At 40.7% G+C, this 25,876-nt stretch overlaps 1 protein-coding gene across 3 annotated transcripts in view; it reads right to left on the reverse strand.

The window, feature by feature from the left end:
* ptbp3 (polypyrimidine tract binding protein 3) overlaps window positions 1-25,876 on the reverse strand; it is a 106,355-nt gene that overhangs the window by 9,503 nt on the left and 70,976 nt on the right. For 2 of the 3 annotated variants that reach the window (XM_048528134.2, XM_048528132.2), the window contains 8 exons: window positions 14,530-14,694; window positions 13,448-13,558; window positions 12,657-12,852; window positions 9,365-9,439; window positions 8,683-8,819; window positions 4,946-4,979; window positions 4,524-4,616; window positions 2,421-2,637 (listed from right to left, as the gene is read on the reverse strand). In XM_048528134.2, the coding sequence (XP_048384091.1) occupies window positions 2,421-2,637; window positions 4,524-4,616; window positions 4,946-4,979; window positions 8,683-8,819; window positions 9,365-9,439; window positions 12,657-12,852; window positions 13,448-13,558; window positions 14,530-14,694 (1,028 nt within the window). The remainder of the gene's footprint in view (window positions 1-2,420; window positions 2,638-4,523; window positions 4,617-4,945; window positions 4,980-8,682; window positions 8,820-9,364; window positions 9,440-12,656; window positions 12,853-13,447; window positions 13,559-14,529; window positions 14,695-25,876) is intronic. The other variant, XM_048528133.2, reaches the window with a different exon arrangement.

Consider the following 25,876-nt stretch of genomic DNA (forward strand, 5'->3'; position numbering starts at 1 on the left):
GCATATTTAACAGCACATTGCATATCTACCCTCAAATCACAAAATAAATCGAAAATTGAAATAAATTGGACCAGTAATCATTTGCCTGGACTACTCAGGCAGTGTTTGAAGCTCATCACAGCAACGGACAAATTCAAATTCAGTTGAACAGTTCTGGAGATAAAAGGTCATACCAACCAGGTAACTACTTGATTGCCATAAAAAAAACCCTCATGAATTTCCTTTCACAAAGGAAGTCTGTCCTCCAAATCCAGTCTGGCTGAGACACTGGTCAAACAGCTCTCAAAGCAATCCACTTAGTTATGCGAGATCATTGTAAATAAGTAGAGAACCAAATTAGTCAGATCGTCAGGCAACAGACAGGTCATATTGGCTCAGACCACCTCATTGACATCAATGAAAATTGGGAGGGCTGACCCATGGACAAGGCAAACAATAAATCTTTTGGCCAACATCCCAGGCTATAATAAAGGTTGGACCAATGGCGGCTGCATGGAAATGGTAGTTTCAAAACAGTACTGCATGAAATCACATGGCATCAGGGCAAACATGCACATGAGCAACAAAAGTTTTTGCTGATTATCATCACTGCTTTCATTCAGCTGTTAATTCAGTGTTCCTCTACACTGAGCACAACTTGGAAGAAGTGCCAACAGTAGAAAGGACACCATGTACGCTGTGTGGGGTTGTGAAGGCTCATTACGAACAGTAGCTCAGAAACACCACTGTTCAGGGTCCTCAAGCAGCGCATATTCCAGACTGTTTTTGTAAAGCAGGTAATGAGGGAGACAGAACAGAAGGGTGCTACACATTTAGCCTGGCATCTCACTGATCGTTTTGTTAGCAGAAACATCTGTCCATGACAGATTCTCAGCATGAGCACTGCAGAGCCCTTGGAGAGATGAGGACCCTTATTCACAGTAAGGACATCCTCCACCATTTTGTCTTACATTGCTATAAAGCTGAATGGGGCAGATGCAAAAACATATTAGCAATTCAAAAACTGGGTGCTCATGAAGAGGCCATCAGCAACAAGACGGCTGCATTTCAACATCACCACTGAAGTCACGGCCTGGATATCTCTAACTCCAACGTTATCACCAAACCAGAGGGCCAACCCTGGTTTAGTATGCCATGCACAGCATGATGTGCCAACCTGGTGAATCAACAAAACAGGACTCAGCATGTGCTGAACAGGACGCTACTCCAAGATTGCTCAGAACAGACTAATGAAGTTCAGATGTTCGATGTTCGCTAATACTGCACCATTCTCAATTCATCAGATACTGAAACAGTCTGTTCTAGTATCTCACACCTGTGCAAAATTCAGGTTCCAGCTGCAAATCCTTGCCACACAACAGCCATACAGCAACTATGCTGCTACAGTGGCATTTGGTCAATGTCTTGGAGATCAGCTTTGACTAGAAATTTATCAGGACCCAGTCACAAGAATACTGTGCTCTAAAAAGTGAGAGGATGAGAATTCGGCAGCAGTTAACTTCTAAAAACCCAAAACCTTTCTACTATTCAAAGACATGACAGGAGCATGATGAATTAGTTCCAACTTGCCTGAAAAGTACAGCTCCAACATTCAAGCCTGGTACTATTCAAGACCAAACACTCCTCCACTATCTTGAAAACACATTCTCTATCAACAGGAACACAGTGACTGTTACGTATAGTATCTACAAGGTGCACTGCAGGAATCTGCCAGGCCTTCTTCAATGACACCTTTAAAAAACCCTTAGTCTCTTCTTAGGGCACAAGCAAATTGGAACACAACCACCTCCAAGTTATCTAAGCCTCAGAGCACCCTGAATTGAAAATACATTAATGTTACTTATCGGTTGCCATGTCAAAATTCTGGAAATTGCTCCATCACAACACAGCAGATGTACTTCTATTGCACATACTGCAGTGGCTAACCACAGCTGTTCTCAAAGCAAACTAGTGATGGGTAATAAATGCTAGCCTTGTCAGCCAAACCCACATGAATAATAAATCAGAACTAGCCGAAAGATGGCTGGGTAATACAAATAAATCTCAGAACAGGAAGGCATGTAGAGGGTAATGTTAGGTCAATTCAAACATTACTTTCAAATAAAAGCATGGTCTGCAAGCATAAAGACAATAAAGAAAACAAACCTATCTGTCACCAGTATCAACCAATTCAATTAGGTTATGGTTATAGTACATCCCAAGTCATAATGTCAGGGCATTACGTGATCACTAGATACAATTTTTAAAACAAAACAATGTTAAAAAAGTTAGCATTAATCTAACTAACATGCCAATACGTTTACAATTGAGCAGAAATACTTCTCTATCAGCTGATTCTCTCCTTTTGCTTTTGCTTAATCAAAGGGTCTGCTGCTTTTCAGCCTTTGGGGGCACTTCCAATTTTTAATGAAGTTACTCACGGAATGTTGGAGAGATGCAGGGTGGATGATGGAGGGAAAATATTCTGGAAGTTCTTGGAACCTGGTTTCTTGAAACGATGAAGCGGTGAGCTGCTGTAGTCCTTGGTCAGACCTTGGTCTTCCTGTCCTTCTCGAGGAAGCTGAACCATTTGATGTTTGGACAGAGTCACGCGCAATACCCGGCCATAAACCTTTTGCCCATTAAGGTGACTCATGGCTGAGGAGAAAAGAATATTTGAACTTAAGTTTTCCACATGTCAACCTACAAGCACTTTGAAAGAGACTGTACCATTACTTCAGTTCACTAATCAAGAGTATCTGCATGCGGTCTGTTTCTATGCATCAAATGTTTCAACTGACTTGAACAATGGCAACTTTTCACTATACACCTGTACTCAAGTACACGTGACAATAAAACCTAATTCTGAACGCATTCCTCCTACCTGCTAAACCACCACCCCCCCACAAAATGAGACACACCCTATTTCAATGGGTTTTTGAAACATATTTACCAGAAGTCAGCTATATAAAGTAGGAATATATTGATATATTCATCTGTAATTTGATTGGTGAGCCATCAACTACATTGGAAAGAATGGAGCTTGAATTTGGATACAGCCTTTTGGATCAGTTAATAAAGTCAATAATTTCAAACTCAATTAATCAGGTTCAACTTATTACTTTAACATCAGTAATTTCAGTGACTTAAAAAATGAGACCGATCTAAACTGGCTACCCTTAAGCCAAGGTAACAAACTAAAGCACATTGTCCTCTCAGCTCCCAGAATGGAAAACAGAACACCTGGCAACGGTTGGTGTTTTGAAATCTTATCTACTATTCTGTTGGACGTACAGGTACCTGGAGGTTAAGTGAAAATGTGACCTACAGCTGAGATGTGCAGGCCAAATAGCCATCAATATTATGACTCACTAAACAGCAGGCACCTGCGAGAATCCAGAGATAATGGGAACTGCAGATGCTGGAGAATCCAAGATTACAAACTGTGGAGCTGGATGAACACAGCAGGCCAAGCAGCATCTCAGGAGCACAAAAGCTGACGTTTCGGGCCTAGACCCTTCATCAGAGAGGGGGATGGGGTGAGGGTTCTGGAATAAATAGGGACAGAGGGGGAGGCGGACCAAAGATGGAGAGAAAAGAAGATAGGTGGAGAGGAGAGTATAGGTGGGGAGGTAGCGAGGGGATAGGTCAGTCCAGGGAAGACAGACAGGTCAAGGAGGTGGGATGAGGTTAGTAGGTAGGAAATGGAGGTGCGGCTCGAGGAGGGAGGAAGGGATGGGTGAGAGGAAGAACAGGTTAGGGAGGCAGAGACAGGCTGGGCTGGTTTTGGGATGCAGTGGGGGGAGGGGGATGAGCTGGGCTGGTTGTGGGATGCAGTGGGGGAGGGGAGATTTTGAAGCTGGTGAAGTCCACATTGATACCATTGGGCTGCAGGGTTCCCAAGCAGGATATATGAGTTGCTGTTCCTGCAAGCTTTGGGTGGCATCATTGTGGCACTGCAGGAGGCCCATGATGGACATGTCATCTAAAGAATGGGAGGGGGAGTTGAAGTGGTTCGCGACTGGGAGGTGCAGTTGTTTATTGCGAACCGAGCGGAGGTGTTCTGCAAAGCGGTCCCCAAGCCTCCGCTTGGTTTCCCCAATGTAGAGGCAGCCACACCGGGCACAATGGATACAGTATACCACATTGGCAGATGTGCAGGTGAACCTCTGCTTAATATGGAAAGTCATCTTGGGGCGTGGGATGGGGGTGAGGGAGGTGGTGTGGGGGCAAGTGTAGCACTTCCTGTGGTTGCAGGGGAAGGTGCCGGGTGTGGTGGGGTTGGAGGGCAGTGTGGAGCGAACAAGGGAGTCACGGAGAGAGTCGTCTCTCCGGAAAGCAGACAAGGGCGGGGATGGAAAAATGTATTGGGAGGTGGGGTCGGATTGTAGATGGTGGAAGTGTCGGAGCATGCGTGAGAATCCAGACCTTTTTTTGGGGATGGGTCACGACCAGCAAGACCAATTAAAAGGGAAAGGTAAAGGAAAATTGACAAGCAACTAAATTGTGAACTACATTTCATAAAATTAGCTCATAAGCCTTACCCAATTGAGCTTGATTTGCATCTGCCATCTGTATTAAGGCATTTTCTTTTTTATTGAACAAGATCTTCACACGATGTACATCACCATAAACTCCTTCAGGATGATCAAACAAAACAAAAATAAAAATCAATTCCACCGTAAGTATGAAATATAATCAGTGACAAATAAAATCAAAGCAGAGTATAAACAGGACAGAATTAGAGGACAAAAAGAAAATAATTTTCCATTACTTAAACATTTTTTAAAAATGACATGTGCACAATTTAACAAATGGTACACTGCAGAAATTAAATTCCATGCATTTTAATCTTTAACACAAAATTCATTAATAGCATAGATGTGAGACACTGTTGAATGAAGCACAAAACTTAAATGCAAACTAAAATTTACATTGTAAAACAGCAGTGGAAATGACAACATACCAAAGAGGATGAACAGCCAGTGAGGTGAAACCTTCTGTAGTAAGGGGAAACAAAACAAGTCAGCACAAGATGGGTCTGGAGACAAACATCATCAAATCACGCATATCGAAGAGGATTTCAGCATTACAGTTGAAGGCCACTTTGATTCATCAAGCAATTGATTTGATCACAAAACAAAAAGTTCAAATGCAGTAAACTATTTCCACTTTAGGGACAGTTGTTGATATGGCAATTTTTGGACAATGATGCAATAGTGAAGCAGGACAGTGAAGGGGTGAGAAAGAAATATCATCAAGTCAGTAAAATAGTTCAAGACAATTTTGTTCCCTGACTAAGAAAGTTATTTATTTCCCCCCTATTTTTAATCCTCCATAGGTCACGGACATCTCAATGGATGCAATTAATAATTAATTATTCTTCAGTAAAACCACTGATCTGGTAAACATAATGACTTAACTCAGTTGCCACTCTGATTCTCATTCTTACAAGCTCAATTTACAGTCTAACAAAAACCTAAGAGCAGGCAGGTGTACTGATAATAAATCTCTTATATTTAATGGTTGTATCCATGTCCCATCCAAAACAACTACTTAAAAACCAGCAAGTAGCAAAATTTTGTAGACTACAGTAAGTTTTCATTTGCTCAAAAATATATCTAAAACAAATGAGAGAAGCCTATACCTGCTGTATGTGGCTGGAGAAGTTAAATCAGAATTGTTCTGTATCACAAAAGCCTAATCGTGCTATTCTAGTATGAAGAGAAGAAATTTTGGTTTTTGTCAGCTTTTTCAGGAGTATCAAACTCCTGCTCGCTTTTCCAGCTTTATGAAAACCGGTCATTAAATTAAAAACTATTTGTTAGCTTTTAACACTTCGACTGAAATATTAATGTGAAAACTTTTGGCGAAAGCTACTATTGCACAGATTACATGAATAATTTCCTTTAAACTGTTCAGTTATTAAAAATAATTTTAATGTGAATATCAGAGCACTTCATACTGTATGAATGATAACAAATAATTACAACTTTGCAATTGTTTCAGTTAATGATATGGTTTCAGTTAAATTTAAAATTAAGCAAATATTAACACAAGGGCACAGTAAACTTTCATTACAAAAAAATCACATGGGCCAGCTAAACATATCCCTGTTGCTTTAGGAACAGGGCCTTGTTTATTGATGTTGAGTTTTGTTTTCTCTAAACTAAAGGCATGTTCTGGCAGACCATGGAGACAGCGGTGATAATGGGAAGTTTATAATTACGTTACTATCCAGCTCAAAAGCACTGGGAAGCAAGCAAACCACAGAATTTTTAAAAAAAATTTGCATGTCGCACAGATGTAACATTCATCAAAACACCAAAGAAAATACCAAAGAATATGAAAATAAACAAGGATAATGACCACTTGCTGACAACAGAAAATACCGAAGGTAGTCAATCTTAGCCAAAGTAATTTAAGGCATCATCTCACTGGTAACCACCATTGTTAAGAGTACAAAATGGTGGTGGAGGTGGTACTCGCTTTTACTTCGAGTAAATATTGAGTTTCTTTTTATTTGTTAACACAATTTTTGGACTCAGCAAATTAGCAGGAAAAACAATTTAAGTTGCAATAGAGACCCACTGCTATAAACATTTTTAGATATTTTTGGGTACTCTACAATCAACTTGGAAATTGCCTAACAGAAAGATGAAAAGAAAAAAACATGGTTAGAAAGAAATAAATAGATCTATTTGGCAGTTAGACACCAGAGTCATGCACTAAAATTTCAATTAAAAAGTTGCTAGCCATTGTCACTTGTGTTTTAAGCTGTTTGTGAGATATTTGATTTCGATCAGAGGAACACTGAAAATCAGAGAGGTCAGCCATTTAGCCCCTCAAGCTTGCTCTATCATTCAATAAAATCATGGCTGATTTGATTGCAGCCTCTCCCGCCTGTCCTGATAACCCTTGACTCTCTTGGAGATCGAAGCTTGACCTAGTTCAAGCTGAATATATTCTAATGGCCAACCATCGCTGCAGAATAAAATTCCAAAGAACAACTAAACTCATCTCTATCTTAACTGGAAGATCTGTCATCTCGAAACTGTGCCCCAAAGTTCCATATAGCCTCAGCAGTAATTATCCTTTAAGCATCTACCCCCTTTAAATTTAAAACATTTCAATAAGACAAACACTAATTCTTTAAAGTCCAATGGGTATAGACCAAATGTTAAATCATTGCTCATTAAAACAACCTCTTCATCCAGGAGTCAATGTAATAAACTCCTGAGATGACTTCATTTATCTCTCACTTCAAGTGAGGTGGCCATAACTGTACACAGTACTCTCAGTCTCACCAATATCCTGTATGATTATAACAGGACTTGCTTACTTTTACAATAAAGGCCAACATTCCACTTGCCTTCTGCTAATTAATTAGTGACTACATGCTGTATGTGACTTTCATGATTCAAGTGATTTTGAGATTTTCAGCTCAACTTTGATATGTTTCAGAAAGGGAAATGTTATAGTGGTAATGTTATAGAACTCATAACCAAGAGCTCAAGTTATTGTTTTCACCACTACAATAGTTCAAGGAGGCAGCTCATGGCCACCTTAAGGGCAGCTTGGAATGAACAATAATTGCTGGTCCAGCCAGCAATGCCCACGTCCCAGAGGTGATTAGAGAGAGGACAAAGGTCAAAAATCACACAATGACAGCCAATCGAATTTGAACTTATTCCATAAAACCACAAACAGAAAGGCAGTCTCAAATGATGGAAAAAAATCACTGATTTGTTGTCAAAATCCATCAAGTTTACTACTGTTCTTCAGAGAAAGAAATCTATCACCTTTACTTGGTTTGGTGCACGTGTCTCCCAAGATCCACAGCAATGTGGGTGGGCTCTTCACTGTTCTTGGAAATGGGCAAGCAAGCCACTTCGTTCCAGGGCAATTAGGAATGGGTCAAAAACGTTGGCCTTGCCCACATCTCATGCAAGAATGAAGAAAGCAAAGTATGATGCAAGGAGCTTTACAATGCTCCAAAATCAGTTGGGACCTGGGTCGATTTATAGTCAGCTGCTAGCACAATTCCTTGTTACAAGATGATATGCTATACAAGTACTTCTATCCAGCATGCATCTGGTAATCATATCCACATAGTACACAAATCAAAACTGCAGGGTGCTACTGGTATCAACACGTGCAAATATACACGCCCCTGGTAAAGCATGCACCACATGCATTTGCATTGTGCCGAGCCACAGATTACAGGAACACTGGGTGCCCTGCAAGTATCACTGGCCTCCATCAGAGTCAGTCAGAACATTAATGTCAGGCACTGGAGCCAATAACAGTTAATGGTAACATATGTAAGCTCAAAGTTGAGCTAAAATGATCAACCCTTTCACAGCCCACTTGTACTGTGCATAGTGCAAGAGCACATGCAAACGTAAACCATGAAGTATCTTCTTCAGTTTGAGAAATTATCAAAACTGCATTTGATTCGGAATTGATCATACTGTAGAAGGATGATTCTGCATACATGGATGTTACAAATTACTAGTAATGCACTAACCAATATAAATCTAAATCATGGCCTTTCTAAAAGCCATTTTTAAGAAGTACTTACAGCTCTAATTCCTGAAGGAACATAGACAAGTAATGAAATTTTTTGGGGGTGGGGGTGTGGGGGTAGTGAAAGGAAATAGGCAGACTCGGAATTCTTCGGTTCTTTGTGATTTCACCAACCTCAGGGTTTAGGTTGCTAACTAGCAAGACAGAGTTTGCTGCTGGGCCGATACCATGCATTGCTAGACGGCCACCAACTGCACCATGTGGAAGGCCAAGATGCCCAAGCCCTCCTGGGATTCCTTGAACAGACAGACCTGGAGACAGTAAAGATTTTAAGATCAATCATGGTACATGTGCTTTCTTCACATGATGAAACACATTTCAAAAGTTTAATAGAAACAGAGCCGAGTTGATGAGGAAAAAAAAAGTTACATTTTAAAATTAATAATTCCATGAGATTAAGTCATGAGGTTTTAATAACATACATCTCAAACAATACAAATTAAACCTCCAGGAGCAGTAAAGTATTCCTTCCCCTCCTGAGTCAGCAAAACAGGCTCACTTCAGTACATCATGTATCGAAATGGACAGTGAGGACCAACCCAATTTGCACCATATTCTTCGCAGTTGGAGATTAGTAGATAATCATCAGATTCAGGTGACAGTTAAGATCAGTCAGACTTAACACACACTGAAGGTCAACGTTAGATCTTTGGATCTGCACAGTATTTACACACCACTCAAATGAGGGGAAAAAGAATTGTTTCACTTGAAAAGGAACTGCAAGTTAGGTTTCCTGCAATTTGCAAAAATATTTTTAAAATGCAATTTTAAAAGTGTTAGGCCTGACCACGCTTACCTGCAGTTTGTGGAAAGCCGAGGGCAGGGCCAAATCCACCACCCCCATAGGGGTTGGAAATGATACCGGGTGCACCTAAGAGAAAGAAACACCAAAATATTAATTTTGTACAGTTGCTCAAAAAAACATTTCCTACTCTTCCAAAATGCTGTTATCTTTTGTTACAATTTGAGCTCCACTGATGCAGAAAAGAAACTTGGAGTTGAATTTCTCGTTATGAAACAATTACTTATAATTGGATCTTTGACAGCATATGCAAAAATGCATCACCCACAAACAATATTCCAAGCAGAAGTAACAATGAGGATTTATCTAGTATACCTTAGACGTCAGTAATGTAAAACGTTCACTTGGTTTAAGTTAGGAGTTTTACCCCCCAATTAGATTTAAATTTACACTACATCCAGCCAATGGTGAAACACCAGTTCAGCAGTTGCTATAGCACTACAATAGAAAAAACCTTGCGAATTGCCAATTTTCTTCAATTTGAGAAGCACACTATCATTCACTCCCAAAAATTTGGGTTTTCATGTGAATAACACCTTTGAGTAACCTTGATCCTGCAAATCTCTGATGCCAACTTGTACACAATATTGAGTAAGTGGCACCGTCAGACCTGGTTGGCAAAGATCTCAAGCGACTTCTCCCTCCCACCTCAGCATCTCAGCTCATGTGAATGGCTTCCAGTAAAAAAAATGTCAGATATGACATGGCTAAAGTTGGTAAGCTAATTTTTCAAAGGATGGTGATAAAACATGCAGGATCAATTTGTTGAGTTATATTTTAGCATCAGAATCACCATTGCAGGTGCAATTACTTGCCAACTCCCTGAATGCAGTGCACTCAATTTAGCTTCTGCTGAAATTTGTTCAGATGAAAGATATTCCTTAGTTAAGTCTCAATGCTTTACAGAATAGTTTTTATCAAAGCTTTCAGAACCTAAGAGAAAACACTACAACTACTGACCATTCTTTATTTTTGGCTGAGTTGTGTAACGATCACTAACTAAATTACCATAACTAAGTAAACAATTAATGCATAAAATACTCAAATTTATTTACTAAGATTAAAAAAGGACACACTATATGTACATCAAAAATATATATATCCCATTTCACAGCAGAAAACATACAAAAATAGCCAATGAGTATTTTTAAAAAATTGTTAATGCAACCAAGTCACGGGTTGACACCTCTGATGAATCAAACTCTTCGGCATTGTGCTTTATACACAGTCTTTCTGCTATTCATCATCATTTGAGAAGTGGATGCCAACACTAAGTTAGTCCATCAAACTGAAGTGGTAAATTGAAGTATTCCACTGAATAGTAAACTACTGACCACCTATAAATGATCTGCACTTTCAATCAGTCCAGAAAGTTATCCTGAGGATATCATTGACCATCTTCCGTGAAAATCTTGCTGCAAAGGTTTTTAGCACAGCCTGCAAATAGAAGTCACTGCCCTAACGAAACCCCTTTAGGGAATATAATCTAAATTTTCCACTGGAAACAAGTCTCAGATATACATATTTATAAAAAAATCAACTGGTCAGGAAACAGGGTTTTAGAATTAGGCTTTAATGTCATGCGTACTCAAGTACAGAAGTACAGTGAAAACTGTACAAAGTCACCATTCTCTAGCGCTATTTCAGGCTCAAAATCCCAAATTTTAAAAGTACATCTTTGATACAGAAGCCAGAACAACTATCCAACATACAAAAGTCAGAAGTAAAAAGCAGAAATACAAAAAAGTCAAGAGAAATGGTTGGAGTTTTTTTCAGGGGGGGTGGGGGTGGGGGGGCGCGCGCGGCGGCAGGGGGGGGGGGGGGGGGAGAGAAGAGGAAGAGTCCAAGTCTACTCTTACTATTAGTAAATAGCAAATATTCTTACTCAGCCAGACTCAATCAAAAGAAAGGACAAAGAGAAGTACTGAGTGATAATGCAGACATCTAGTGTATACCTGTAATGTGCTCAGATGTTGTAATTTGGACTATGTAAACATACATTTACTAATCAATCTAAACACTCATCTCGTTTGCTGTTGTAATATCTTTGCTGACCTGATCCCACAGCAGAAGTCAGCAGTAACCAGGCTGTGGAGTAAAGCCAAGTCATTGACTGAAAACTGAATTGGATCTAATGTTTCTTTACATAAAAGGGGAACATACTCCAAGAACTAAACCATTCAGAAAATGTTAATTCAATTTAAACCCACCTTTGAGAACAAAATTTGTTTTTTTATAAATTAAGTTTCCATCACCCCATGTAAAAGCAACAGGAAAAACATTTAAGTGGTTAGCACTGCTGCCTTACAGTCCTAGAGACCTAGGTTTGAATTTCACCCCTCGGGCGACTGCCTGCGTGGAATTTGCACGTTCTCCCCAGTGTCTGTGTGGGTTTTCTCCAGGTGCTCTGGTTTCCTCCCAGTCCTTGCAGGTTATGTGGACTGGCCATAATAAATTGCTAGAGTGTCCAGGAACGTGCAGGCTTGGCAGATTAGCTGTGGGAAATGCAGAAACACAGGGCTGGGATACTCTTCTGAGGGTCAATGCAGACTTAGTGGGCCGAATGGCCTGATGCCACACTGTAGGGATTCTATGAACTTATTTTTTGAGAAAAGTTTGATGATTTTCCCTTCTAATTGGTTTACTGACGTTATGCTGGAGTCTCTTGACCTAACCAAAATAGCAAGTGTGCCAGTTTCAAAACACAATATTGCAGGCACAACTCTGACTACACAGCTCATTGTTCTGCTTATTTACTGTTCAGAGGTTCACAAGTAAACAATACTGGCGATCAGGTTGGCACAGGCTTTTTACCAAGACGACCTGCACAACACACAAGATAGCTTAAAATGATAAAAGCATGTCTTCAAGTCAGGAGATGGCTGGGCATATTCACTGAATGAACAGCACAGAACAAGGCTGCTTGGTCTATCAAGACTGTCTGGACCAGTTCTTTTTTTAAAAAATAGTACCAATTCCTTGTTCTTTTTCCTATATCTCAGTACATTTTCTTCTCTTTTCAAAAAGATATCCATTCCCTCTTCTTCTCTTCACCTTGAATGTTATGTCAATTAACTTGCAAGTCACTACCTTTCGTCTCTTGATTCCACTGTTTGAGAAAGAGTTGTTCCCTACCTACTCAGTCCCCAGTGAAAAGAAGAATTAACTTTAATGATTCAATTCATTTGGATGATGTGGACACAGCACAGAGAAACTGAAGACAGAATGGAATGAAAAGATTCAACAAACAACAAAGCATAAAATTTACCTGTCATTATGTATTTACCTAGAAGTGAGCTTTCCTTACCAAAAGCGGCGGCCACAGAAGGATCAACGGTCGGCTGGCCGTCGCCGGAAGGAAGATCAAGACGTGTAAAGTCTCTGCTTTTGTCATTGTTGTATTTAACATTAAGACTAGTCAGCTTTGAGAATTCAATACGTAAAGTACAGCAAGCATTGTAGATATTCTGGCCATCCAAAGCCTGGAGAAAGTCAAGTAAGTAGAGTATTATCCACCAATCCAAGGATCTCTAAAGCAACAGGTGGCATTCCATTGAATTTATTTTAAGCTCACCATGCAGGGTATAAACAAATGAAGCACACTATTCAATTCCTGACACCTTGAGGCAAGTATGATATTTGCGATCAATTTGCAATCCCAGGCAAATGCTCAACAAAAGCAAAGTGGAAGGAATCCTCCTAAGAGATAGCTCTCAGAAATCTACTGACAGCTTGTTACAGAGCAACAATAGATACAGCCTATTCAAAATACTGTATGGGTTTGTATGCATAAATGGGAAACCTAACACAAAGCAGTTCGATATTAGTGATCCTGGTATAAAATAAACAACAGAATAGTCTTGTGTGCAGATTTTCCTTTCATTAATGATAGCATCAAATTTTTTTAGAAAATTGTGTACCCATTAAAGTAGCATAATTAGCAGAGAAATAAAAGTTACAGCCAAAAGACAGTGCTTGTCCTAGAGATTCATTCTAAATTGTTGAATGACTTGTCTTAATAGATATGTAGCAACTAATAATTATAAAAAGGGACTACCTCTTGTACCCAACACTAACCAGTTTAGCATGATGAGCATGCATTGGGTCAGCATATTGTAGCAGTGCCTGGAACTGATTATTCTTTGTGAAAGTGATTATTTTCAGCACGGTTCCATACTTGGTAAATATCTGTTCAGAGTGAAATATGCATTAGTATAACAGAATAAACCAGTAAACTGACAAGTTAAGTTGTTACCAGCCCCTGAAAATGGAAGCATACCAGACCTTAACACACAATTACTAATGAAAATACATTTGAGTATTGACAGCATCAGTCAATGAGTTGAAGCCAGGGCAGGCTAACATCAACCTATTTTATAATACACAAAGTGTATGCACTCAATAAACAGAACACATGACATAAAAAACTAGTCCCACAGTCAAAGTAAGGTCATTTCCCCAGCAAAATGTAGAAGATAATTGTACAGTACAACTTATCTATGCGTAAGCCCACATCAGTCACTTATATCTGTGTGTCGTCTTAAAGCAGGAATGACAAGGGAGATAATCCGGTCATCTCTCTCAGACGGGATTTGTATTTTCATTAAACAAAGCCATTAAAACACTGTATACTTCACTGAAAAGCAATATACATTAGTTGAAGTCCATGCGTAATATTTATTATCAGCAGAGTATTATAGGCACTGAAGTGTTTGTCCAGGGACCCACTACATAGGATTGTAAAATGATGCCCAGCCAACTCCATATGGTATCTGCACCATCAAACATTGCCAAACACAGCCCTGACATTTGTACTACAAAGCAACCTGGTTAAATTTATTAATGGGGCCTAGTAATAAATTGCTTATATTAGAAAATGGCACATGGCAAAAAGTTATCCGAAACAAGATGACTTTTGAAAGGGGGGTGAAAGAGGAAGAAATCAGACATGATAATGTACCAAATTCAGTGATTTTAATGCGAATGTTGCAGATGCTTCACACTTTTAGTATTGTGGTTTACTTTTCTAGGAATTCTGAAATTCAACCCAGTTAACATCAACATCAACATCAACATGCTCTCAACATCATTAACAAGTCATTTGCATCTGTTTTGCTTTGAATAACTATTCTTCACAGCCAAATGTCGTGAATTCTCACCTGATGCAAAACCTCCAGAGTAACAGGATAAAAGAGATTCTCCACAATGATGCGCAGGACTGAACTTTGACCAGCTAGTTGTGCCCCCTCACTGACTGCGCTGCCTGCCATTGACATGTTGCCAGTGTGCATTGCATTTACTGCCTGCAGAGCAGCCTGGGCTCGCTGTAGAAAGAAAGACACTTAATTTAAAAAAAAGATCAAGTACAGCTTGTAACAATTGGCACCAGTTCCCTGGCATTTATGAAACATGTCCTCCATAGTTTCAAAGGCTTTTCAGTTTAAAAACATTACGCTATAAATTTACAGCAGGACAGAAAGTACACATGCCTCAACAACACATATATATGGCTTTTATACTAAAAAGAATCAGACACCAAGCCACATCAGAAGATGTTCAAAAAGGTGATGAAATGATTTGGACAGAAGTTTCTAACTATCCTGAAGAAACAAACAGAATTCCTTTACTTTTTTAGATTTCTGGAGTTTGGCGCAAAGGCAACCAAAGGGACGACTACCAATGGTGGAGCTATGGAAATCAGGGTTACATAAAATCAGAAATAGAAGACTAGAAATTGAAAAAAAAACAGAAATAAAGGAATTTGCAAGGCCCCTTGCAGAAATATTTGTATCATATATAACTACAGGTGAGGTGCAGGATGCCTGGAGAGTGGCTAATGTTGTGCCTTTGTTTAAGAAGGGATGTAAGGAGAAGCCTAGGAACTACAGGTGCACGAGTGTGACTTCGGTGACGGCAAATTGTTGGAAGTGATTCTGAGATAGGATTTGCATTCATTTGGAGGGGCAAGGAATAATTAAGGATAGTCCGCATGGTTTCATGCAAGAGAAATCATGGCTCAAAAACCTGACTCAGTGTTTTTTGACTAAGTAAACACTAGATTGATGACGGCAGAGTGGTCGACATAATTTCCTTGGGCTTTAGAAAAGCCTTTGACAAGGTTCGACACTATTAAGTTAGATCACATGAGGTTCAGGGAGTGCTTGTCAATTGGCAGGAGATAGAGTAATGGAGGGTTAATAATAACGATAATGGAGAGAATAAAGATTTGGGAGACTTCATAAGTTCCCAAACAACAGAGAAGAAATGAATACAGTAGTGGCCTTGAAATCTTCAACTATACAAAACAGGCCTATCAGCAACAAGGCACTGGGAAAAAATGTCAACTGTATACTGGGAGGCCAAAAGCTGTGTATTATGATGATACTGATAACCATACTGCACTTCAAGTCTTTAACTTAAAAGAAAATAGATAGTTGGCCAAATCTACTTCATTTTCCTTTTAGAGACAGACGAGAGCAGAAGATCAAGCGAGAAGGAAAAAAAAATATTAGGGGTTAACTTTTCTTCTGGAAAGAAACTACTCACTGTATCAGATATACGTGAAATGACAAATAAATTACTCAGCCAAGAACCCTTTACTGGATCCATTATCAATGAAATGTATTTAGCGAACAACAGAACACTACTCAGATTAGATATGCTATGAAGTGTTTAAGATGGGGGAAACAGAAGATGAAATTGCAACAATTATTAGCATGAGATAATAAGAAACTGATTAAGGAAAAGTCAAGACAAGCAAGATAGAATGCCTAAAACTTCAAAGTTTGGTGAGAAGCAGGGAGAACTGAGCATAAAAAGCTGCCACAGCAGGTTAGGGGGCCCCAGTAGCCTGGTAAAAGAAAATAAATCACGGTGGCAGCCAGGCATGCAAACTATTTCACCAACTCATCATTCTGTTGCAGATTTCTGATTCCAAGTCCTAATTAGCTAATTTCTCTAACCACCCAAGAGTCAATAGCTCCATCTCAACAATGCACCACAGAAATAGGCCTTTCACGCTAACTGATCTATAGCTGGTGCTTAAGTTTCAATCAACTCTCCTCCTAAACCTCTTGACTTAACTCTACTGGTATAACCTTCTATCACCTCCTATTTGTGTTTATCCAGAATCCCCTTAGATTGTATCTTTGTTATATACCTGAACAATAATCTAACACATTCTCGCCAGCCTCTGGCTACAGAAGTTTCTTCTGAACTCTTATTGGACTTGTCATTGGCTTAATGGTTTCTACTCTCTAACCTTACTCACAAATGCAAACATCTTATTTCATCATTTCTTCATATATGATTTGGCACCTACATCCCCTTTTTGAGATCCCAGGTGCACAACAAACCTATTACTTTCACAATGAAAGGAACAAAGTCATTCATCCTCTTGAGCTTGTGCTACTATTCAAAGCAATCATGGTTGACCTGTACAATTGTTGCAAGACTTCATACTTCTATAGTTGGTCGAACTGCATTAAGACAACACACCATTTGCCTTCCTCATTAATTATGTAATTACATGCTGACATATCATAATTATTCAAGTACAAGAGCACCCAGGTCATCACACTAACTTATATTCTGCTGTACTGTTTTTCTGGACAAAGCAAACAAGCATTTTCCACATTATGCAACATCTGGTAAAATTATGGTCCTTCACTCAACATGGGCCTTTGCAGTCTCCAAGCTTCTCCTAATTTTGTTCCTACCTACCTTGGAACATGATTGATGTTTAACAAATACAAATATCAGGCTCAAGTCCCTGAATGTTCTCACTATTTTTTCCTCTCATGATGGTGATGATGATGATGAAATGCCTCCTTCCTTTTTGCCTATCTTTGAGGATGAAGAACAGTACAAAATGTGCGTGAAGCCTCAAACATTGCCTGCTTTCTCATTATTAATTTTCCAGTTACTGAAAAAGCTACCCTTCAACTTTAGCCACTTTTTCATTTTTGACATTGACGAGTGTTAATACTTCTTGTGAGCATTCTTTCATGCTGCAATTTCTCATCTTTCATTGTCTTGTTAATCATTTGCTAGTTTCTTAACCTTCCCAGTCTTCTGTTCTACCAATCTCTGCAGGGTTTAAAAATGTTGTTTATTTAACAATACTTAACTTTCTTAGTTAGACTTAATTAACTTCTGGCAGGGTCCTTATTCTTTACTGGAAAACACCCATCTTGGGTCATCAAACATCCCTCAACTGCTTTGCTTTTCTACCATCTTCCCATTTAAACCATCAATCCAGTCCATTTCAGTCAACTCTGGATTACATATCCCTGCAACTGCCTTTAAGATAATATTTACAGAGGGGCATTTCTCAGTCTCAAAATAAATTCAAAATTCTTTCATGTTGTGATCCTTCTTGCCCAAATGTCCCTTTCCGACAGGGTCTTTAATTAATCCTGCCACATTACACATTACCATGTCCAAAACAGCCTGGTTTCTGGTGGTTTTCAGGATACGCTTTTCTCAAACTGTTCAGATATATTTATCTCGCCCTCTAGGCTACTTGTACCAACTTAATTTGAGCAACATCTCTCAATTTTTGCAGTACCTTTCCTGCAAGTCCCCATTTTTTTCCCATTATCTACTTGGTCCTATGCACCACAAACATTTCCCACATTATGCAACATCCGCAAATTATTTTGCAGTTCTCATCTCCACTCAAACTAATTCTACATTTTGAATTCTAACTTTAAAGCATTTCTCACTTGTGCACTGACTTGATCAGTTATTGACAGAACTACACCTCAGCTCTTTTGCATTTTGTCCTGTACTTTCAAGAGACTGAAATATACCCTCGATATTCAGGTCACAGCCAGGGTCACCCTGGAGCCTTGCCCTGAAAATTTCACTACAGGTGACAAAAGACAACCGCTATGGACTCAGGTTATGGTCTCAACTCAAACTCAAAATCTGAAAACTTCATTTGTTTTAATTTTCATGCTTAAATCAATAATGTTCCTTCTCTCTCTTTTCTTGAGGGGAGGGAGAAATTGATGTTGCATTTTGTTTTCTTTCTCCATCAGGGTTAGGTGATAATAAAGCACCTTTGTTTCAAAGTAGTCTTAGAGTTGACTCCTATATTTAGCTTTAGTTTACAGTTTCCAATAAAGTTTAGTGAAGATATTTGATGCGACTGACCAAGAGGCATAAAGAGAGAGCATGCTCCTTTTTGTCACCTGATCGTGACAGACAGTAAAGTGAATTCTTAAATGCCCAATCTTCTTCCTGCTTCCATCTTCTTCACCAGCACTAAAATTGAAACTGTTGGCAAACTCTGGGATGCAGCACAAACTATTCCAAAGTGATGTGGCAGTGAAGCAATGGTTTATTTACTGTTGGGAGACGCAGAAAATAAAAAAAAAGTGACCCATGCTGCATATTGCTTGGGAAGCTAAAATCAGACAGGAACCGTGAAGAGTATAAGAAAAGCAAAAAATCAGGGAATTTGGAGGGCAAAAGGCAGCCATGAAATGACTTAGTAGATGTGGTTAAATAAAATCCCAAGACATTCAAAGATACATGAAAAACAAGCGGATAAATGGCAAGGATGTAAGACCATTCAAGGATAAAGGAGGGAACTTGCATTTGGTGGCAGAGAATGCGGGCGAGGTCCTAAATCAGTACTTTGCATCGGTATTCACCCAAGAAAAGGATGCAGAGGATAGTGAGATTTGTGTGGAGCATGCTAATATGCTAGGACACTTTGACATCAAGAAAGTAGTAGCGTTGGATCTCTTGAAGAGCATTAAAGTGGCCAAGTCCCCAGGGCCCGAAGATATCTACCGTAAATTATTGAGGGGGGCAAGAGTGGAGCTTGCTGGGGCCTTGACCAAGATCTTTTATCCTTGCTAGGTACTGAAGTCATCCCAGAAGACTGGCGAGTAGCTAATGTTGTTCCTCTGTTCAAGGACGGAAATAGTGATAATCCAATAAACTATAGACCAGTGAGTCTCACACTGGTGGTTGGGAAGCTAATTGGAGAGAATTCATAGGGATAGGAATTACACATATTTGGAAAAGCATGGCCTAATTAGAGACAGTCAGCAGGACTTTGTATAGGGCAGGTCACGTCTTACCAGCTTGATTGAATATTTATAGCAGGTGGCAATGGTGGTCAATGAGAGTAGAGCAGTGGATATTGTTTGCATGGATTTTAGTAAGGCTTTCAACAAGATCCCTCATGGCAGTCTCATCCAAATGATTAAGATGCATGGGATTGGTGGTGACTTGGCTGCTTGGATTCCGAATGGGCGAGCGCGTAGAAGACAGAGGGTAATAGTGGGAAGGGTGTTTTTCAGGCTGGAGGTCCATGAACTGTGGTGTTCAACAACTTAAATGAAAACGAAGATGGGCGATAAGTTTGCAGGTGATACAAAGATCAGCAGAGTTGTGACCCACTATCACTCGTATCCTTACATACGGTTGAGGAAGGGCACCACTTTGATTGGGACAACACACCATCCTAGGACAAGCCAAACAGAGACATGCACGAGAATTCCTAGAAGCATGGCATTCCAACGGGAACTCCATCAACAAACACATTGGCTCCAAATCAATCTACCATCCTCTGAGAAAAAGAACAGGAAATGACATCACCAATACAGGAAATGACATCACCAACCCAAGGAAACCTAAACAGATAAATAGAATACAAATCTTCTCAAAACTCGCTAGATAAATAGAAAGCGGGACATAACACCAGCACTTCACCAGAGGCTCACTGATGATGTTACCTAGAATGGTGACGAAACGTCTGAAAACTAACCTTCCAGCTCAGCGAGCAAACTCACATCCAGAACGTTTGAGGTGCTGCACTTTGGGAGATCAGCCGTAAAGGAAAAGTACACGGTTAAAGGCAAGACTTTGAAAAGCAATGATGTACACAGGGATCTTGGGGTTCAAGTCCGTAGCTCCCTGAAAGTGGCCACGCAAGTAGATAGGTTGGTAAAGGCGGCATATGGCATGCTTGCCTTTATTGGTCAGGGAACTGACTACAAGAATCAGGATGCCATGTTGCTGTTTTACGAGATTTTGGTAAGGCCACACAGAATATGGCATTCAATGTTGGTTGCCACATTACAGAAAGGATGTCAAGGCTTCAGAGAGGGTGCACAAGATGCTGTTTACCAGGATGCTATTTGGTTAAGAGGGCATGAGCTCTGAGGAGAGGCTAGAAAAAAGTTTGTTTTCTTTTCAGCAGCAGAGCCTGAAGGGAGACTTGATACAAGTTTATAAAATTATGAGATGTACAGACAGGATCGGCAGTCAGAACCTTTTCCCCAGAGCTGAAATGTCTAATACTAGGGGGCACGCATTTTAAGTTGAGTGGGAGAGTTCAAAGGAGATGTGGGGGACAACTTTTTTGCCCAGAGTGTGGTTGGAGTCTGGGATGCACTTTCAAGGGTGGTGGTGGAGACAGATATGATAATGGCATTTAAGGGGCTTTTAGATAAGCACATGAGTAAGCAAGGAATGGAAGGATATGGACCAAGGGGAGGCAGAACGGATTAGTTTAATTTGGTGTCATGTTCGGCACAAAGTGTGGGCTGAAGGGCCCATTCCTGTGCTGGTATCAGGCTCCTAGATGCAGAATATATAGTTGCCAGATCCAATACATCCATGACCATTTGCTAATGGACTTCAGGGAGATATATTTTTCTTTCCTCCCCACCAGTCATCACACTGGCTAACTCAGTTGGAGACAATTGCCTCCAGAGTAAAAAGTGTGCATCTGGACCGCTTTTGGCTGATGCAATTCTATAACCAAAACACATGGGGCATGTGCCATTTGTTTATTGCAAGTGTCAATATATCAAACGTAGCTCCTGAAATAACCCGCTCATGGAGGTGATCATAAGATCACCTGCTTGGCAGTAGTGTCTCAGCACACTTTCGTTTGCATTAACCAGAACCTGCGCTACACAAATGTACACATTACGCACATTTGGAAAGTGAACTCTACTGGCGTTGGTCGAGATCTGTGAAGTCAAATCTCTAAGTGTGCTGGTCTGTGCGGAAATGAAGAACATCAGACAAGAATACACAGTCATTTCAAGGGTGATTCAGGAACATTCACAGGAGTGAGGGAAGAGTGCAAAGATGACAGCAAATAAACTTTTTCAGTTTCACCTCCCAATGGCTTTCAATTGATTCAAGCTGGAATTTATAAGGCATTGAAGGAAAAGGAACAGGTTCCTTTGAGACATTTACTAACTGAGTCTATTAGTGATAGCAAATGGCACCTATGGAACAATACCCCTCAGTCAATAATACCATATTTAGGAAGACTAGTGAGGAGGAAAGAAATCTGATGAATAAAAAAAATTTGACGGCTGTTCTGGAAAATCATTAGACCATTTTGCTAAAAACGCCAAGTACCAAAAAGTGTTCGCTGGATAATCGGTCATTGTTTCAGGTGATCAACAGCATATGTTCCAATGTGCTGAAGTATAATCAAGCAAACCAACAGAAAAGATTACCTGTAAGTTTAGATGCAGTTAATTTTATAAGTGCAGTGCCATCAACTTGGCGGCTCAACTATTGTATGTCAGGTGACAGCCAGAAGTGACCCTGCTAAAACTAGAATTGTGCATTGAAATTAACAAATTATTTTAACTAATAACTGCACATTTTGTGCATTCAGTCAAAAAGCCCAAGTCCGACTGCAAGCGTTGTCAACATTTGAACAACAGATTTCTCTGGTTCACTGCTGTAGGACAGCTCCATCTCGGAGGATTGAATGACAAAAAAACATTGAAATGATTTATCTCAGAGAAGAGAATTGGAAAGGAACTTCCCATTTTCCTGTGATTAGCCACAAGTTTGTTTTACAATTTGTGGCCTATCAACAACACACTGCACGGGGCACTGCAATTTCACGAAATTTAAGACAGAGTTGGGACAGATTACAAAAACTGAGGGGTATGAAGCAGGATACATGCACAACTTATTAAAAAATTTCCTGTAAAGCCCAAGTCCAGAGCCTCAGAATCTGACACAGTTTGATTAAAAAAAGCACCTGTGAAGAAGAAACACATACTGGGAAGGTCTGTTTTCAGAAGCTCCTCACAAAACTAAAGTGAGAAATAAAAGAAGCATTCTCCTTAAATTTAACACGAAATACAGAATTAGTTTGAAAATGACAGGCCGTAAACTTGTGCATCCTTCAAGACACCAGAATAGAGTAGTTGTTCACAAAGACTAAAAATCAACAATCCTGTAAATCTTCAATTGTTCCTAGGCTTGGGTGCCCAATACTTAAACAACTGAGCATGGCTGTACATGAAAAACAAAGACTAAATACAGTTCATGTGAAATGGTTTCAACAAGACAGCGTTCAATTAAACTCATTTTACAGATGTTCGCTAATTCCTGTCATGTGATGAATTTCCGGATTAAAGAGTTAACCAAACTACAACATTTTTCTTTGAGGAGTTGCGCTCTTAGTTTATAAAGCACAACAGAACATACTTAAAACTAACTAAACTACTTTTTTTGAGATTTTTATTTTCGGTCCAATATAACTCCATTTTAAAACATATATTCAGTGTACATGTCGAGCCTTATCTTGTGAGCACTCCAAGGGCATGAATACAGGCGTAAGAATTTTATCAATAACAAATCATGTCATTGTATTTGTATCCTTATTGACTCCAGCCTATTAGTTGATCGGAAAGGCCAAGTTTATTAGATAGCACATTGAAAACATACAATTAAACAGTGTATGAAATTTTAAAAACCTACATAACGACAAGTCTAAAATTCTACGCGACACTAAGGACTGCAGGCGCTGGAAGCCACAGAGTCAATAAATGTTCAACTGGATAAACGCAGCGGATCAGACAGCAGAGAAGCAGGAAAGTCAATGTTTTGGGCCAAAACCCTTCATCAGGACTGGGGAGGAGGAGGGGAGACAAGAATTATATAGTTGGGGGGCGGGGGGGGGCTGGAAAAGTGGAATGGTGATAGGTGGGTGCAGGTAAGAGGTTATAGAGACTGGTCAGAGGGAAGGGTGGAGCAGATAGGTGAGTAGGAACATGGACAGGTTAGTTTAGGTCAGGGAGGCAGGACATGGGATAAGCTGGGATGGAGGGATTTTGAAGCTGATGAAGTCAATACTCAAGGCCCTTGGGTGAAATATCAGGTTTTGTTCCAGATTTCACATTTGGCCTCACTAGTGAACAAGGCCAAGGATGGACATTTTGCCAGAGTGGGGGGTCAATTAAAATGGATTGCAACTAGAATGTTGCGTTGGTTTGATGACAATATTCAGGCCCTTGGGCTGAAAGCTCCCAAGGCAAAACTGAAAATGGGAAACTTGTGATCAGAGATAATGGGAACTGGAGATGCTGGAGAATCTAAAATAACAAAGTGTGGGGCTGGATGAACACAGCAGGCCAAGCAGCATCTCAGGAGCACAAAAGCTGATGTTTCGGGCCTAGACCCTACATTAGAAAGGGGGATGGGGAGAGAATTCTGAAATAAATGGGGGGGGGGGGGGAGAAGAGAGAGGTGGACTGAAGATAGATAGAGGAGAAGATAGGTGCAAAGGACAGTATGGGTGGGGAGGTAGGGAGGGGATAGGTCAGTCCAGGGAGAATGACAGGTCAAGGGGGCGGGATGAAGTTAGTAGGTAGGAAATGGAGGTGTGGCTTGAGGTGGCAGGAGGGGATGGGGAGAAAAAGAACAGGTTAGGCAGGCGGGGACGAGCGGGGCTGGTTTTGGGATGCAGTGGGGGGAGGGGAGATTTTGAAGCTGGTGAAATCCACATTGATACCATTGGGCCGTAGGGTTCCTATGCAGGAATAGGAGTTGCTGTTCCTGCAACCTACGGGTGGCATCATTATGGCACTGCAGGAGGCCCAGAAAGGACATGTCGTCTAAGGAATGGGAGGGGGTGTTGAAATGGTTCACGACTGGGAGGTGCAGTTGTTTACTGCGAACCAAGCATAGGTGTTCTGCAAAGCGGTCCCCAAGCTTCCCCAGTGCAGAGGGAGCCACACAGTGTACAGCGGATGCAGTACACCACATTGGCGGATGTGCAGGTAAATATCTGCTTGCTGTGGAAAGTCATCTTGGGGCCTGGGATGGGGGTGAGGGAGGTGGTGTGGGGGCAGGTGTAGCATTTTCTGCGGTTGCAGGGGCAAGTGCCAGGTGTGGTAGGGTTGGAGGGGAGTGTGGAGCGGACAAGGGAGTCGTGGAGAGAGAGTGGTCTCTCCGGAAGGCAGACAAGGGTGGGGTTGGAAAAATGTCTTGGGGGTGGGGTCAGATTGTAGATGGCAGAAGTGTTGGAGGATGGTACGTTGTATCCGGAGGTTGGTGGGGTGGTATGTGAGGACTAGGAGGATTCTCTTTGGGCGGTTATTGCGAGGGCAAGGTGAGAGGGATGAGGTGCAGGAAATGCGGGAGACACAGTTGAGGGCATTCTCGGGGGGGGGGCGGGGGGGGGGTGTTGGTGGTGTTGGTGAGAGTTGCAGCCCTTGAAGAGCGATGACATCTGGGATGAGCGGGAGTGGAATGCCTCATCCTGGGAGCAGATGCGGCCGAGGCAAAGAAATTGGGAATAGGGGATGGAATTTTTGCAGGAAGGTGGGTGGGAGGAGGTGTATTCCAGGTAGTTGTGGGAGTCGGTAGACTTGAAATAGGCATCAGTTTGTAGGTGGTTGCCCAAGATGGAGAGTGTAAAGGTCCATTAGGGTAAGGGATGTGTTGGAGATGGTCCAGGTGAACTTGAGGTTGGGGTGGAAGGTGTTGGTGAAATGGATGAACTGTTCAAGCTCGTCTTGGGAGCATGAGGCAGCGCCGATACAGTCAAAGTAACAGAGGAAGAGGGGGGGTTTTGGGCCAGCGTAGGTGCAAAATATCGTGAACATTGATGTAAACCTTGCGTTCAACATATTAAGCTGTTGCTGAGCATATCTATTTAATTGTTTCAGCTTTTTCAGATTGACAAGAGAGAGCGCTTATCGTAACAGGGGAGAGTGGAAAATTGCCAAGAATTATCAAGCCAATCTGCAACTGATGTACACAGCTTTGCATGTGAAGTTGTAACTTGTCTTTACTTTTTAAATCTGGTCGACCCTATTCATCATGCTGGTGGGGGTCTGCTCTATTGTAAAGAATAAACACGCCTATCATAATTATCTACAAACACCTTCTTATTTTACCACCTGCATTTCCTATTTGCCCTCCTTCTCGTTTCTTGGCTCACCCTGCCCTGCCCCTATTTCCATTTTTCATCTACCTTGTTCCCCTGCAGAGATGTAATCAAGTTGAGTGTGAGCGTTAAAAACAAACTACTCCATTCTGTTAAAGTTTGCCTTACAGTCCCCTGACTGCATAAATTACTACCAAGCTAACCTGTCCCCTGATTTACTTTCACTCATTTTCTTGATCAAACTGTCTGAGAGATGGGTTGATGCAAATCAAGACCTGCCTTTGGCAAATTCCGCTTTGTTATTAGGGTTGTCTTCATGCAACAAAAGC

The sequence above is a fragment of the Stegostoma tigrinum genome, chromosome 3, assembly GCF_030684315.1.
Source record: "Stegostoma tigrinum isolate sSteTig4 chromosome 3, sSteTig4.hap1, whole genome shotgun sequence".
NCBI lineage: Eukaryota > Metazoa > Chordata > Chondrichthyes > Orectolobiformes > Stegostomatidae > Stegostoma > Stegostoma tigrinum.